This window comes from Oncorhynchus keta, chromosome 18 (genome assembly GCF_023373465.1).
Source record: "Oncorhynchus keta strain PuntledgeMale-10-30-2019 chromosome 18, Oket_V2, whole genome shotgun sequence".
In the NCBI taxonomy this organism is placed as follows: domain Eukaryota; kingdom Metazoa; phylum Chordata; class Actinopteri; order Salmoniformes; family Salmonidae; genus Oncorhynchus; species Oncorhynchus keta.
This window is the reverse complement of record NC_068438.1, coordinates 15,176,529-15,190,478: the sequence shown is the minus strand read 5'-3', so window position 1 is coordinate 15,190,478 and position 13,950 is coordinate 15,176,529. Positions and strand designations below refer to the sequence as shown.

General features: G+C 42.7%; 1 protein-coding gene across 1 annotated transcript; it reads right to left on the bottom strand.

The window, feature by feature from the left end:
• Positions 1 to 370: 370 nt before the first annotated feature.
• Positions 371 to 13,219, bottom strand: LOC118397340 (A disintegrin and metalloproteinase with thrombospondin motifs 8-like). Its single transcript, XM_035791991.2, has 9 exons — positions 12,104 to 13,219; positions 10,763 to 11,002; positions 8,307 to 8,439; positions 7,740 to 7,907; positions 4,212 to 4,504; positions 3,504 to 3,690; positions 3,172 to 3,344; positions 2,865 to 3,040; positions 371 to 2,689 (listed from the first exon to the last, which is right to left on the bottom strand). Exons 1-9 carry the CDS (start codon positions 12,854 to 12,856, stop codon positions 1,957 to 1,959), a joined length of 2,856 nt encoding a protein of 951 aa, XP_035647884.1. The 5' UTR covers positions 12,857 to 13,219; the 3' UTR covers positions 371 to 1,956.
• Positions 13,220 to 13,950: the final 731 nt, after the last annotated feature.

Below are 13,950 nucleotides of genomic sequence, written 5' to 3'. Positions count from 1 at the left end.
ACAGGGATGTATAACCCAAACAAGAGCAAGGTAAAACCTCTAATAGATACACGGGACGAGACCCGCAATACACTACACAGGACAAGACCCGTAATAACAAGTGCTCAATACACGCAGCACGAAAGCCGAAATAAAGCACAGGTACTCACAGACCAACGGCCATGGGAACAATAACTGACAAGACAACGGTAAAGAGGGCACATATATACAATTACTAATCAGGGAAAATGGAATCAGGTGTGCGTAATGAGACAGTTCAGTGACGCCTAGAGGCCGGTGGCGTAGATCTCCGGAACTGGTGCACAGAAAGAGCAGCAGTACCGGGTAAATCCGTGACAATGCCCATCTAATGAGAAGATTGAACAATGTGTGTAGTTTGCACATGTTTTTATTCTCTGTGTTTAACCAGCAGACTACAGTGGAAGGAGAAGCGGGCCTGATGTAGGCCAAACATAGCTAAAGTCGGTCATTAACTTTACAAACGGGTAAAAACAAGACACTCAATGCTTACAGCATATAGTAAAATGATGTATTTTACCATTTTATTGTAGACATAAATCTCAAAGACAGCAGCATCTGAAAATGTTATAATTTCATGTCCAAGGTAAAAACTTTACAAAAATAAATAGCTTTAAAAAAGATAGCTAAAATAATAATAATAATATAGTATGGTCCTTCACTGAAGGTATATCATATTTATGACATACAAAACTGGAATGAGAAATCAAACATATACATCTGACAAACAATAGAGCATTCTTTGCATTATGAATAATAACATTTTAAAACACAACTATGAAATTATTACAAAGGAGTTGTTCTTTATGCAAATAGATCATATTTTACACATGTTTATAATGCATTTGGGTGTACTTCCAATTCTCTGTAGCCATAAAATTTCTTTAAAAAACTACATAAAAAAAAGGTGCAGAACAGAGAAAGTCCCCTGTTACACTTTTGCCTCAGATCAGATTCTTGACCATTGTCTATGCTAAACAACATTTTACACAAAGAAAGTGTAAACTCAAACTAAAGTGTTTTTTAATGAACACTAAAATGTCTGGTTCATTCTTACTACTAACTATGCTGGTTGCTTTTGTTAAAGTACATTCTTCTATTTAGTGTCTGTCAACGTCTAATCTCGGAAGCCCAGAACTAAAATCGTAATTGCGTCAGATTATGTTACGTAGTCTGTCCATGAGAGATTAGTTAATAGAAGACCTAATCACCTGTATGATTTGAATGATAAATGGGAGAACGATCATTTATCTGTAAGCATATCAGTACCACATATCATTAAATCAATAAGATAGCAGATTTGAGCTTTTTTTTTTTTTTTTTACAGGCACTAACACAATCTCACATTTAGAAAATCTTTTTTTCAAAGGAAATGAAACAAAAGAGCAAACCACAAATAAAGTAGGTATTTTAAAGTTTTCCATATTGTGTACCTAAACAAATGCGTACACAAACCCCTTTTACTCTAAATAATAAGCACTGAGTAGTTGTCTTGCAATGATAATGTCACATGTTATGGTACAAATAGTATGCCTTTAGACTAACTTTATTTGCCCAGGTCATTTATTGGCTCGGAGTCTGACTGTATAGTTCTGGGTTATATGCTGGAAAATTGAGGTATATTTAACCGCAATGGTGTTTGTCAGTAGGTTTTCTGCAAAGTAATAGCTTTTCGGAGAGAATAATAAGTTGCACACAGTACCTTTGTCTATTTGATCAAAACATGTACATCCTGAGGTAGATCTCTATTGGTTGAAACATCTCTAGTGGTTGTAAAACAAAGTCACAGGCCAGTGCCCTGAACCTGTCCGGGTTAGTTAGTGCACTCTTAATTTCCTAACTAGGGTTTCCCTGCTTTTCTCTAAAGCACGGTCGGGTCGGAGTGGTTAAGGGTCCACTACACTACCCCTACCAAAGTTCTCTCTCCATGGCTCCTCGCTAGCACATTTGGTAAACACACTCTCCCGACACTGGCGCGGGTTGCTTATTGGTGTCGCACTTCTCCGACTCGACAGTCTTGCCGGTGTAGTCTATACAGACAACACTGCGTCGGCGTTCCCCCTGGCCACAAGTTTGTGAACAGGACGACCAAGGCCCCATTTGCCAGATGGGGCACGGCAAATCAGCACAGGGTCTGATATCTGTGGGTTTCAGGTCCTTATCGCAGGTATTGGAATGGAAACCAGCGTTGTCTCTGCATTCGACGTTCCTTCGGGACCACCCAGAGCCGCAACTCTTGGAGCACTCTGACCATTCGCCCAAACGCCACTGGGGCACACCGAAAGCCTGGATCATATGCAGCGAAGCCTTTCTCTCTTTGGATTTAGTGAAAGACACATCTTTGGGGATAAAGAATGTGTATTTGACCTTGGGTGGAGATGCCTCCCCAGCAGTGGCCAGTAACTGGATGGTGATGGCCTCCCTCAGTTGTCTGAAGCTCTGGATTCTCTCTAAGGTGGTGGACGAGCCACTGTACTTCAGCACAGCCCCGAGAACAGGGATATCCTGCTCCACCGTGGACACAGAGAAGTTACCATTCAGTATGTAGCCACCGCTCTCTCGCTTGACCGCCAGGTAGTTTCCATCGTGTTTGATGTTTCTATGGCTACGCTGTTTGATGTCAATATTGGTAGCCCCGACAGGAATGGTCACAATGTCGCTGTATCCGAAACTGAAAGAAAGAAGCTACATGTCTCATTACAGCTGTAATCACATCAGCAGCACAGAAGACTATCAACCAATAATACTTTCTAAATATGACTATTATTTAGTCTGGATCATAATAGCTATTAGGGTCATGCATGCTTGTTACCAGAAATGTAATTGGAATATTTAGGTGTACTCACGTGGCTTTGTTGTATGAACCAGTGATCTTCCTGCAACTGAGGCCATCCCCACCACACAAGCCACACTTGTCAAGCCTCTTGTTGGAGCCAATCTCTTTGTCACAGCCCGCCTTGACACATTGGCCTTGTACACAGACAGACGTAGTGTCGGGACCACATGTGGTGCCGTCGACAACCTATGGACCACAAATGCAAAGTTGACGTCTCAATTGACTTAACACTGTGATTCACCAAACAGTGAAGGTGAGCTGTAAAATTATTTATTTACAGTGGCTAACTTTCTACAGATGACTTTTAGTCAACATACCTTGGCTTGAAAGACTTTGAATTCACTGCTGCCTTTGGCCCGGCAGAAGAGTTTACATCTGTCCCGGGGCGACACACCAGCGTACTTTGGAATCCATTGCTTCATGTTCCCCAGAATGTCCAGATAGTTGAAGGTGTTGTACTTCTCACACTGCTCCTCTCTAAAACTCTTCGCTATAATGTTGGAGAAAATGACAAAGCAAAAAAAAAAAAAAAATCCATCAAACTAATGTCAAAGCAGAGACATTTATTGAAAAACCTAGGTTACAAACGTCACTATAGCTCACCACTATATAAAAAAAAGTTAAATGCTATAGTGCAAGTATGGCTTACCATCATTATCCTCACACGCCTGAGTGTTGCAAGACTGGTACTGAACTCTCTGGCCCTCGCAGTATTTTCCGCCGTTCTGGGGCACGGGATCTGTGCACTCCCTGTAGGAGAACTCCACACCCCCCCCACATGTCCTGGAGCACTGTTGCCATGGCCCCCAAGCGCCCCAGCCACCATCCACAGCCACCTGTGGTAAAGCCAAAACGTAACAGATTGAGTACTGAGTGCCATGAAAACATGAGCCGTCCAACTCAACCACACTCTAGGCTGAGACATCAGCGTCTCTTGGCATGCCATGACCTGGGTAAATCTGTCAGTCAGTGTGGCACGCTTCTGCTGTCTACCACATTCCTGCCCTGTGTGTCACCACTTGCAGAACCCGTTGCGCCCTTGGCAATACTAAACTGTGTGTGTTCATGTGTGTGTTTTCACAAGCTTTTATTAGTGGGTGAGAAAAAAAAGTATATTTACTGCCAGCATGTCAGTTTATAAATCAAATTTATTGACATGCTAAAGAGCTTGTACTCTCAAAAGTATGGTCTTCCTTACAATGCAGGAAGGAAATACTCTATCACAGATCAATTAATACACATACAGTAACTAACAAGGCATTCTGAGCCAGAGTTGGTATCACAAAATGCAATACTACAAGACCAAATATGGGGGATTATTTTTCTCCCCCCTTTTCTGAGAAAAACTAGGGCTTACCTTTGGCTGTGTGACCTCGTGGGCTGCCATGCATGCACCGTGCAGACAGCTCTTGTTGGTGGCGCACGTGGTGCCATCCGCCCAGTGGAGGCTGCCGTTTCTGGTGGTGCAGTGGGGCTTGCCCTCCTCCCGACACCACAGCTGGCTGCAGACGTCACTGTCAGAGGTGTTGGGGCAGTGCACAAACTCCTCCCCAAACATCTGCTGGCACTGGCGGTCGAGGCCGTATGTGGTGCCTGGAAGTACACTGGGTAACGGTAAGATGCTCTCCGGTGGATCCAAGAGGCAGTCGCCTGTGATTCAACACACAAGAGTTCTGTTTTTAAAAATCTGAAGGTTGTATAATGTGGAGATTTGACAGTGACAGAAGCTGACTTTGTTGGAGTCTTCTCACAGAGACATTCTGAACAGTTGAAACTTCTCAAACCCATAATTACCTAAACTCAGCAAGAAAAGTAACATCCTCTCACTGTCAACCGTGTTTATTTTCAGCAAACTTTAACATGTGTAAATATTTTAATGAACAGAACAACATTCAACAACCGAGACAAACTGAACAAGTACCAAAGACATGTGACTAACAGAAATGGATGAATGTGTCCCTGAACAAAAGGAGGGCCAAAATCAAAAGTAACAGTCTGTATCTGGTGTGGCCACCAGCTGCATTATGTACTGCAGTGCATCTCCTCCTCATGGACTGCACCAGATTTGCTGTGAGATGTTACCCCTCTCTTCCACATAGGCACCTGCAAGTTCCCAGACATTTCTGGGGGGAATGGCCCTAGCCCTCACCCTCCAATCCAACAGGTCCCAGATGTGCTCAATGGGATTGAGATCCAGGCTCTTCGCTGGCCATGGCAGAACACTGACATTACAGTCTTGCAGGAAATCACGCACAGAACGAGCAGTATGGCTGGTGGCATTGTCATGCTGGAGAGTCATGTCAGGATGAGCCTGCAGGAAGGGTACCACATGAGGGAGGAGGATGTCTACCTGTAACGCACAGTGTTGAGATTCCCTGCAATGACAATAAGCTCAGTCCGATGATGCTGTGACACACCGCCCAAGACCATGATGGACCCTCCACCTCCAAATCGATCTCACTCCAGAGTACAGGCCTCAGTGTAACGCTCAATCATTCGACAATAAACGCGAATCCGACCATCACCCCTGGTGAGACAAAACCGCGACTCGTCAGTGAAGAGCACTTTTTGCCAGTCCTGTCTGGTCCAGCGACGATAGGTTTGTGCCCATAGGAGACATTGTTGCCAGTGAGGTCTGGTGAGGACCTGCCTTACTACAACAGGCCTACAAGCCCTCAGTTCAGCCTATTGCGGACGGTCTCAGCACTGATGGAGGGATTGTGCATTCTTGGTGTAACTCGGGCAGTTGTTGCGGCAGTTGTTGCCATCCTGTAACTGTCCCATAGGTGTGATGTTAGGATCTACCAATCCTGTGCAGGTGTTGTTACACGTGGTCTGTCACTGCGAGGATGATCAGCTGTCTGTCCTGGCTCTGTGTAGTGCTGTCTTAGGCATCTCACAGTACGGACATTGCAATTTATTGCCCTGGCCACATCTGCAGTCCTCATGTCTCCTGCAGCATGCCTAAAGCACATTCACACAGATGAGCAGGGACCCTGGGCATTTTTCTTTTGGTGTTTTTCAGAGTCAGTAGAAAGGCCTCTTTAGTGTCCTAAGTGTTCATAACTGTGATCTTAATTGCCTACCGTCTGTAAGCTGTTAGTGTCTTAACGACCATTCCACAGGTGCATGTTCATTAATTGTTTATGGTTAATTGAAGCATGGGAAACGGTGTTTAAACCCTTTACAATGAAGATCTGTGAAGTTATTTGGATTTTTACAAATTATCTTTGAAAGACAGGGTCTTGAAAAAGGGACATTTCTTTTTTTGCTGAGTTTATTTGTAGAAATGTTCAATGAGCTTTAGTGTGATGGTGTTCTTGACCCAGTGATCAGACCACATTCTTAGCCACATACGCTCTCTTTGGAATCACTGACTAACTGATAAAGAACATTTTCTTGTAACAGCTGTTACTTTTGGCTAGTGAGAAACAAAACCTTCTCTGTATGTATGACTCAGAGGAAAGGAAGGGCTTGATTAAATGTTACAAGTATTTCTTTTTTTCAAATAACAAACACATTGCCATTCACTCCCAATTTCAAGTAGTAACCACAAACAACCTGGCAGCCAATCTCTAATTTCCTTATGACGTCTCCAATGTACAGTGCATTCGGTATTCCGACCCCTTGACTTTTCACATTTTGTTACATTACAGCCTTATTCTAAAATTGATTAAAATGGTTGTTTTTCCTTCTCAAATCTATGCACAGTACTCCATAATGACAAAGCAAGACATTTCTAAAAAGGCCATACCATAAAGAACTGATTAGTGGAGTGCTGCAGAGATGGTTGTCCTTCTGGAAGGTTCTCCCATATCCACAGAGGAACTCTATAGCTCTGTCAGTGTGTCACCTCCCTGACCAAGGCCCTTCTCCTGCGATTGCTCAGTTTGGCCAGGCGGCCAGCTCTAGGAAGAGTATTGGTGGTTTCAAACTTCTTCCATTTAAGAATGATGGAGGCTACTGTGTTCTTGGGGAACTTCAATTCTGCAGAAATGTTTTGGTACCCTTCCCCAGATCTGTGCCTCGACAAAATCCTGTCTCGGAGCTCTATGGGCAATTCCTTCAACCTCATGGTTTGGTTTTTGCTTGGACTTGCACTGTCAACTGTGGGACCTTATATAGACAGGTGTGCCTTTCCAAATCATGTCTAATCAATTGAATTTACCACAGGTGGACTCCAATCAAGATGTAGAAACATCAAGGATGATCAATGGAAACAGGATGGACCTGAGCTCAATTTCGAGTCTCAAAGCAAAGGGTCTGAATACTTATGTAAATGTTGTATTTTATGTAAATTGTATATTTCATAACTTTGCAAACATTTCTACATACCTGTTTTCGTTTTGTCATTATGGGGTATTAGGTGTAGATTTGAGGATTTTTTTTAATAAGGCTGTAACGTAACAAAATGTGGAAAAATCAAGGGGTCTGAATACTTTCCGAATGCACCGCATCTCCATATTGAGATTTTTTTTGCAACTGCAGAGAGTCTTTTGCATATAAGCAAACCTGAGGTGAGAAATTAGGTAACATTGTGAACACTTGTGAAGCCCGCAGGTATAATGCTTTTAAACTTGTTATAAGCCTACTGGAAGAGTATTTTCAGTGGCCATATTTAGTTTAATTGGGTAGATATTGTAAAAGAAAATAGAGAAGTGAAAACTGGGCCCTCATACGAGTGGTTTAACCTAGACGGCTCTAGTAAAAACAGAAGGCTCTAGTATAAAAAATAAATATTTAAAAAATATACTTTTTAAATCGGTCTTTAAAATGTATATCGGATTTCATTCACGTCCAGCCTTCTGACGTCACTTCCTCCTAGGAATATAAGTTTTATTTGCCTACATCAGAGTTGTCAGTGTTGTTTGTCAGCATGACATACCGTGTCCGTTGTCAAAGAACTCTGTGACGTAGAGAGCGCTGCAAGGGGACCAGGGGAAAGTCTTGTTGAGGTGAACGAACAGAGGGGCCATCATGTGATGGCCGCCTAGATTCCCAAACATCCTCTCGCAATTCTTGGAGTCGTCGTGAGGCATACTCAGCACATGGCCTAAAGGAGAACAATACTGTATCAGTATTCAGTACCGATCATGGGACGAGAGGCACCCTGAAAACCCATTCAAATTAAATGTGAACTATTTAAGGTATGCCATGGAAGTAAAGTTACTAATAGTTTACATCTACATTAGGCTTGGGGGTTGACTATCTTATCAAGTTCTTATCTCCTTAAACCACAATTATTAGTTGTAGGCTAACAAACTTTTGCATAATCTTTCGGCTCATGGGTGTGCCCCTTTCTGTCCAAATTAAGTTATTTGTAGACAATATGTCTGTGCATATAGAGGAACATTTTTGACAAGAGGCAAAATGTATGTAGACCTATAGTATCTTTATATATGGTCGCTATTGAAGTTTGAGAAAGTCTCATTTTTTAATGCCCAAGTCATACCAAGTTCATGGGCAGCAGTGAAGGCTGCTTGAAGTCCATTGTCCTCAATGACAGAGCAACTCCTTTTTGGATCGCACATGGTTCCCACATCAGCAACTCCTAGGGTGTCACAACTCTGATGTCCACAAATATCCTGGAAGACAGACAGCAGCAGTTTCAAACAGTGAATCTTTAGACAGAATTTGTATTTGTCACTGGTTGTTTTTTCTCTCCCCCTTTCCATTATAAAATGAAGCAAATATTCCTGGCAGACAGAAGCAGATCTATGATGTGGGGAAAGTAAAGGTGTGGTATCAGAGATATACACTGCTCAAAAAAATAAAGGGAACACTAAAATAACACATCCTAGATCTGAATGAATGAAATATTCTTATTAAATACTTTTTTTCTTTACATAGTTGAATGTGCTGACAACAAAAATCACACAAAAATGAGCAATGGAAATCAAATTTATCAACCCATGGAGGTCTGGATTTGGAGTCACACTCAAAATTAAAGTGGAAAACCACACTACAGGCTGATCCTTTGAACTAAAACAAGTTGATGTAATGTATTTTTTTATATTTTTTTCCTTTATTTAAACAAGTTAAGAACATTCTTAAAACGGCCTTAGGCTGTTCAGGGGCAGAATATTTGTACCTTGTCAGCTGTTTGGCCTTCCACTAGTGCCTGTATGACCTCCCTACAACGCCTGGGCATGCTCCTGATGAGGTGGCGGATGGTCTCCTGAGGGATCTCCTCCCAGACCTGGTCTAAAGCATCCGCCAACTCCTGGACAGTCTGTGGTGCAACGTGGCGTTGGTGGATGGAGCGAGACATGATGTCCCAGATGTGCTCAATTGGATTCAGGTCTGGGGAACGGGCGGGCCAGTCCATAGCATCAATGCCTTCCTCTTGCAGGAACTGCTGACACACTCCAGCCACATGAGGTCTAGCATCGTCTTGCATTAGGGGGGACCCAGGGCCAACCGCACCAGCATATGGTCTCACAAGGGGTCTGAGGATCTCATCTCGGTACCTAATGGCAGTCAGGCTACCTCTGGTGAGCACATGGAGGGCTGTGCGGCCCCCCAAAGAAATGCCACCCCACACCATGACTGACCCGCCAAACCGGTCATGCTGGAGGATGTTGCAGGCAGCAGAACGTTCTCCACGGCATCTCCAGACTCTGTCACGTCTGTCACGTGCTCAGTGTGAACCTGCTTTCATCTGTGAAGAGCACAGGGCGCCAGTGGCGAATTTGCCAATCTTGGTGTTCTCTGGCAAATGCAAAATGTCCTGCACGGTGTTGGGCTGTAAGCACAACCCCCACCTGTGCACGTCGGGCCCTCATACCACCCTCATGGAGTCTGCTCAAATGGTCAGAAACAGACGCATGCACATTTGTGGCCTGCTGGAGGTCATTTTGCAGGGCTCTGGCAGTGCTCCTCCTGCTCCTCCTTGCACAAAGGCGGAGGTAGCGGTCCTGCTGCTGGGTTGTTGCCCTCCTACGGCCTCCTCCACGTCTCCTGATGTACTGGCCTGTCTCCTGGTAGCACCTCCATGCTCTGGACACTACGCTGACAGACACAGTAAACCTTCTTGCCACAGCTCGCATTGATGTGCCATCCTGGATGAGCTGCACTACCTGAGCCACTTGTGGGTGTTGTAGACTCCGTCTCATGCTACCACTAGAATGAAAGCACCGACAGCATTCAAAAGTGACCAAAACATCAGCCAGGAAGCATAGGAACTGAGAAGTGGCCTGGTCACCACCTGCAGAACCACTCCTTTATTGGGGGTGTCTTGCTATCATATCCACCTGTTGTCTATTCCATTTGCACAACAGCATGTGACATTTATTGTCAATCAGTGTTGCTTCCTAAGTGGACAGTTTGATTTCACAGAAGTGTGATTGACATGGAGTTACATTGCGTTGTTTAAGTGTTCCCTTTATTTTTTCCAGCAGTGTATGTTTCCTGGGGAATATGACCCAAACCACAAGACACAACCATACATGATTCAAAGGACATCTGGACTTAGAGCGACATGCTGAATTCAACTAAGCATGTGTACACCTTGTTTTGCAGAAGCATCACTCACTGGAGACCGCATGTACAAACTACTTCCAATTTAGGTCTAGAGTTTTTGGTTTATCTTATGACAAGACATGTGGCACACATTCTTTGGCAGGTCAAATTCAGTGCAGCAACATCACACCCATAAGGATATCATCGTCACTCAAGGCTGATTTGTAACCATTCTAAAAATAGCTCATAGGAGAGCCTTCAGCCCTATTTGTTTCAAAGCTCATCCGATCTGATTCATTGACACAGGCAATTGTGTTTCATTAGAGATCACATAATAAAATATGACATTATTTAATTAACTCTCCAAACCATATGGTAAGATGTTTATGGAATAAGTGGTTGGGGAAAACCTGTGACATTGATGCAGGCAGTGCAGGCAGTGCTCACCTCTCGGGTAAAAAGCAGAGCAGTGTCGTAGTGCTCAGGATGCCTCTGGCTGGCCGGGTTGAACTGTTGTTGCCAGGCACAGAAATTACGCAGAGCGACTCCCCCGTTATTGGAGAGTGACGGTCCAACCTCCTCGTCTTCCACCACCACCATTTTCACCACCACCATGTGGACAGGGTTCTTGATACTGGGATGTTTGTAAAGCTGGGCTGCCACAGAGACCAAGGTCAGGATATAGTGCTGGATCAAGGGAGGACAACAGGCAGTTAGATATTAGAGAGGATTACAAGGCAACACTGTTGGTGATGATTTAAGATAAAATCCTAAAACTAAGTGAGTGAAATAACAGCGAGACTGGAATTAAACACATACAGTACCAGTCAAATGTTTGGACACACCTACTCATTCCAGGTTCTTTATTTTTACTATTATTTTACAATGTAGAAAATAGTAAAAAAATTAAGAAAAACCCTTGAATGGGTAGGTGTCCAAACTTTTGATTGGTACTGTATACAAAAAAAGGAAGTATCCTTAAAAATGCGAAATGCTTTTTATCATTTACATGACCCCAACATTGTTTAAATGGTGATGCTCACAGCTAAGTCATAAAGAATGCGGAACGAAATTACTGCCAAAGCATAATTCACCTGCCTGACTTAATCAGATGTTTCCCAATCCCATCATTAATCTATATGAACTCATGTTTTTTAATGATCTCATTACTCCAACTTAGTTTACACCATGCATATCAGATAAATAGCAAGTGTGGAGAGCCTAGTCTTGCATAACAGAGCAGAAACATTGTTTCTGCATCCAAAATATAGCCTAGCATTATTTCAATTGAAACAGAAATTAGTTTTTCTTTTTTAAAGCATTTGATTGTGGGTGTTTCCGCATTGGGAGTTGGATTGATTTTAAAACTTCAACTAGCCTGTTAAGAAAACTTCCCACTGGGTACAGATGTCGTTTCAACGTCTAGTTTTGATTTACATTTGGTTGAGTTGTCAACTGACAAGTGAATTAAACGTGAAATCAACAGCAAATGTCACCATGTCATTGGATTTAGGTTAAAAGTCGGGTGGAAAAAATAGGAAATGCCCTTGCATTGACTTTGTGTTAATTCACTCAGTTTTCCACGTTAATTCAGTCATCACATTGATTTTTTTTTTTTTTTTTTTTGGGGGTTAAATGTGGAAACAACTTTGATTCAACCAGTTTTTGTGTGCAAGAAAGTGTCATTGCAATTATAATGTAGTAAATTATCAATATAGATATAGATTTTTGTTAAATGCAATCAAATGAGTGAATCAGCATGGGCTATATTACTCGAATATATCCTACCTTTATCTCATCTCCATAGAAATGTGTCATCGACGTGTCTGCAACCACCAGCGTCTCAATAAATCGTGGTGCTGATACAAAGCGTTTCCCTCGTAATTGTCTCTCAGGATCTTTTTTCTCATGCAGAAAACGTTCGTTGTCTGCTTTCACATTACTCTCCTCCCTCAGTTGATCAAAGACAGTTTTAGTGTGATTTGGTGCTTCTGTGGGCGTCCTTCTTTTGATAAAATGTAACTGTTCAGTGGACCTCTCCCTTTTCCCTGAGCCGAGCACTTTGGGCTCAATTAAATACTCATCCCCGTCTGTAACAAACGATCCAAGGATGCCATAACAGATACTGACCGCAACAACAGAATCTTGGTTGGAGTCCACAGTCCCCGAGTAAAAACAGCTTCTCAAATCTCTTTCTATCTGCTCAGTCTTGTTTATCAAGTTGTGAAAGTCAGTTTCAGTTTCAGAGTGTCTCCCCTGGGCACCTGAGGCGCTGCGTAAAGCGTGGATATCTTTAGCTTTGATGCGTTGAATTGTCAGTGTAGGAGATAAGAAACTGTTATCCGGGCTTAAATTCAAAGTGAAATCGCGGCCAAAGGCACTGAGTCTAAACCTCGGCTGTTCTTCACTTCGTTTCCAAAAACGACCGCTGCTTCTTCCATTTATCCGGACAGGTACAATTTCCTCGGATTCAAACAATTTCGAAAGTGATTTGTCTATTACGCACAAAACTAGTAAAACGAAACACCGTTTTGAACACATCTTCTGCAACGTAAATTGCACTCAAAAAGCTATTAAAACAAAGACAAGCGTTCAACCGAAATTCCGGACCAACCCCATACGCAGCTGGACTCGTCAATTGATAGTGTCTGTAGTCGGTAGAAAATCTTTAGTCACTGCTATTTTTAGTCTTGGCGACCTCTTAACTAAAATATTTTTTCATCAATATAATGTAACAAAAATCCAATGTTGTATAGTCAGTCTGTATCGAGAATGTCTGTTATTTTTAGCTTAATTGTGTGATCTTCATTGCTATTATAGCGGAGCTAAAATACTGTTCTACCACTCGGCAGCACCACTGAATACTAGGAGTAGCAGCGGTATTTATACTTTCTTGTCTTCCCTGGACAGAAGAGGATTGTTTTTTATATCACTCGTTGCCTCAAATTCTCCTCCCACTCGTACCTCATGAGAAACTCTTGGAATCAACGGATCCAATGAGAATAGACCAACCCCCCCGTCTGAAATAGCTGCAGTTCGACAACCCTGCAACTAATATTAACTCGGCATAGGCCTGGAGCACATGACGCTTCAACCTGGACACCCATACTATAATTTAAGGGCTCGGTCAGTTATTTATGAACTTTGAGTGACTGCCAGTGCAGTGACCCCCAAGTGACTCCCATATGTAGGCCATAGCATATCCATCACGACCATGGTCCTCATCAGTCGAATAAACCAATGATAAAGGGATATCATGGAATACATTAGAGAATGATCTTTAAGAGATAGTCAAAACTGTAATATAACGTAACAAATGAACGCTGATATTACGTTGCGCTCATAAGCTTCGAGGTGGCATTGGCAAAGAGACGTTAGCGCTACATAAAAAGTAGGTTATTTTAGGTAAGGTTATGAGGAAGCATTTCAACCACAAGGTGGTAGTATTTGATTACTAAATAATGACATGCCTTTTACGCGAGGGAATGACCAGAGATGCGCACTCTACTGCAGGCGCAACAGGTGTCGCTCTTTTTTAAGCTATAGCCTATGTACTGCACACTGGAACAGGTTAGAGAAACATAAGTGATTTAAAAAAAAATATTATTAGACTATTTCTCAATCAATCTAGGGTG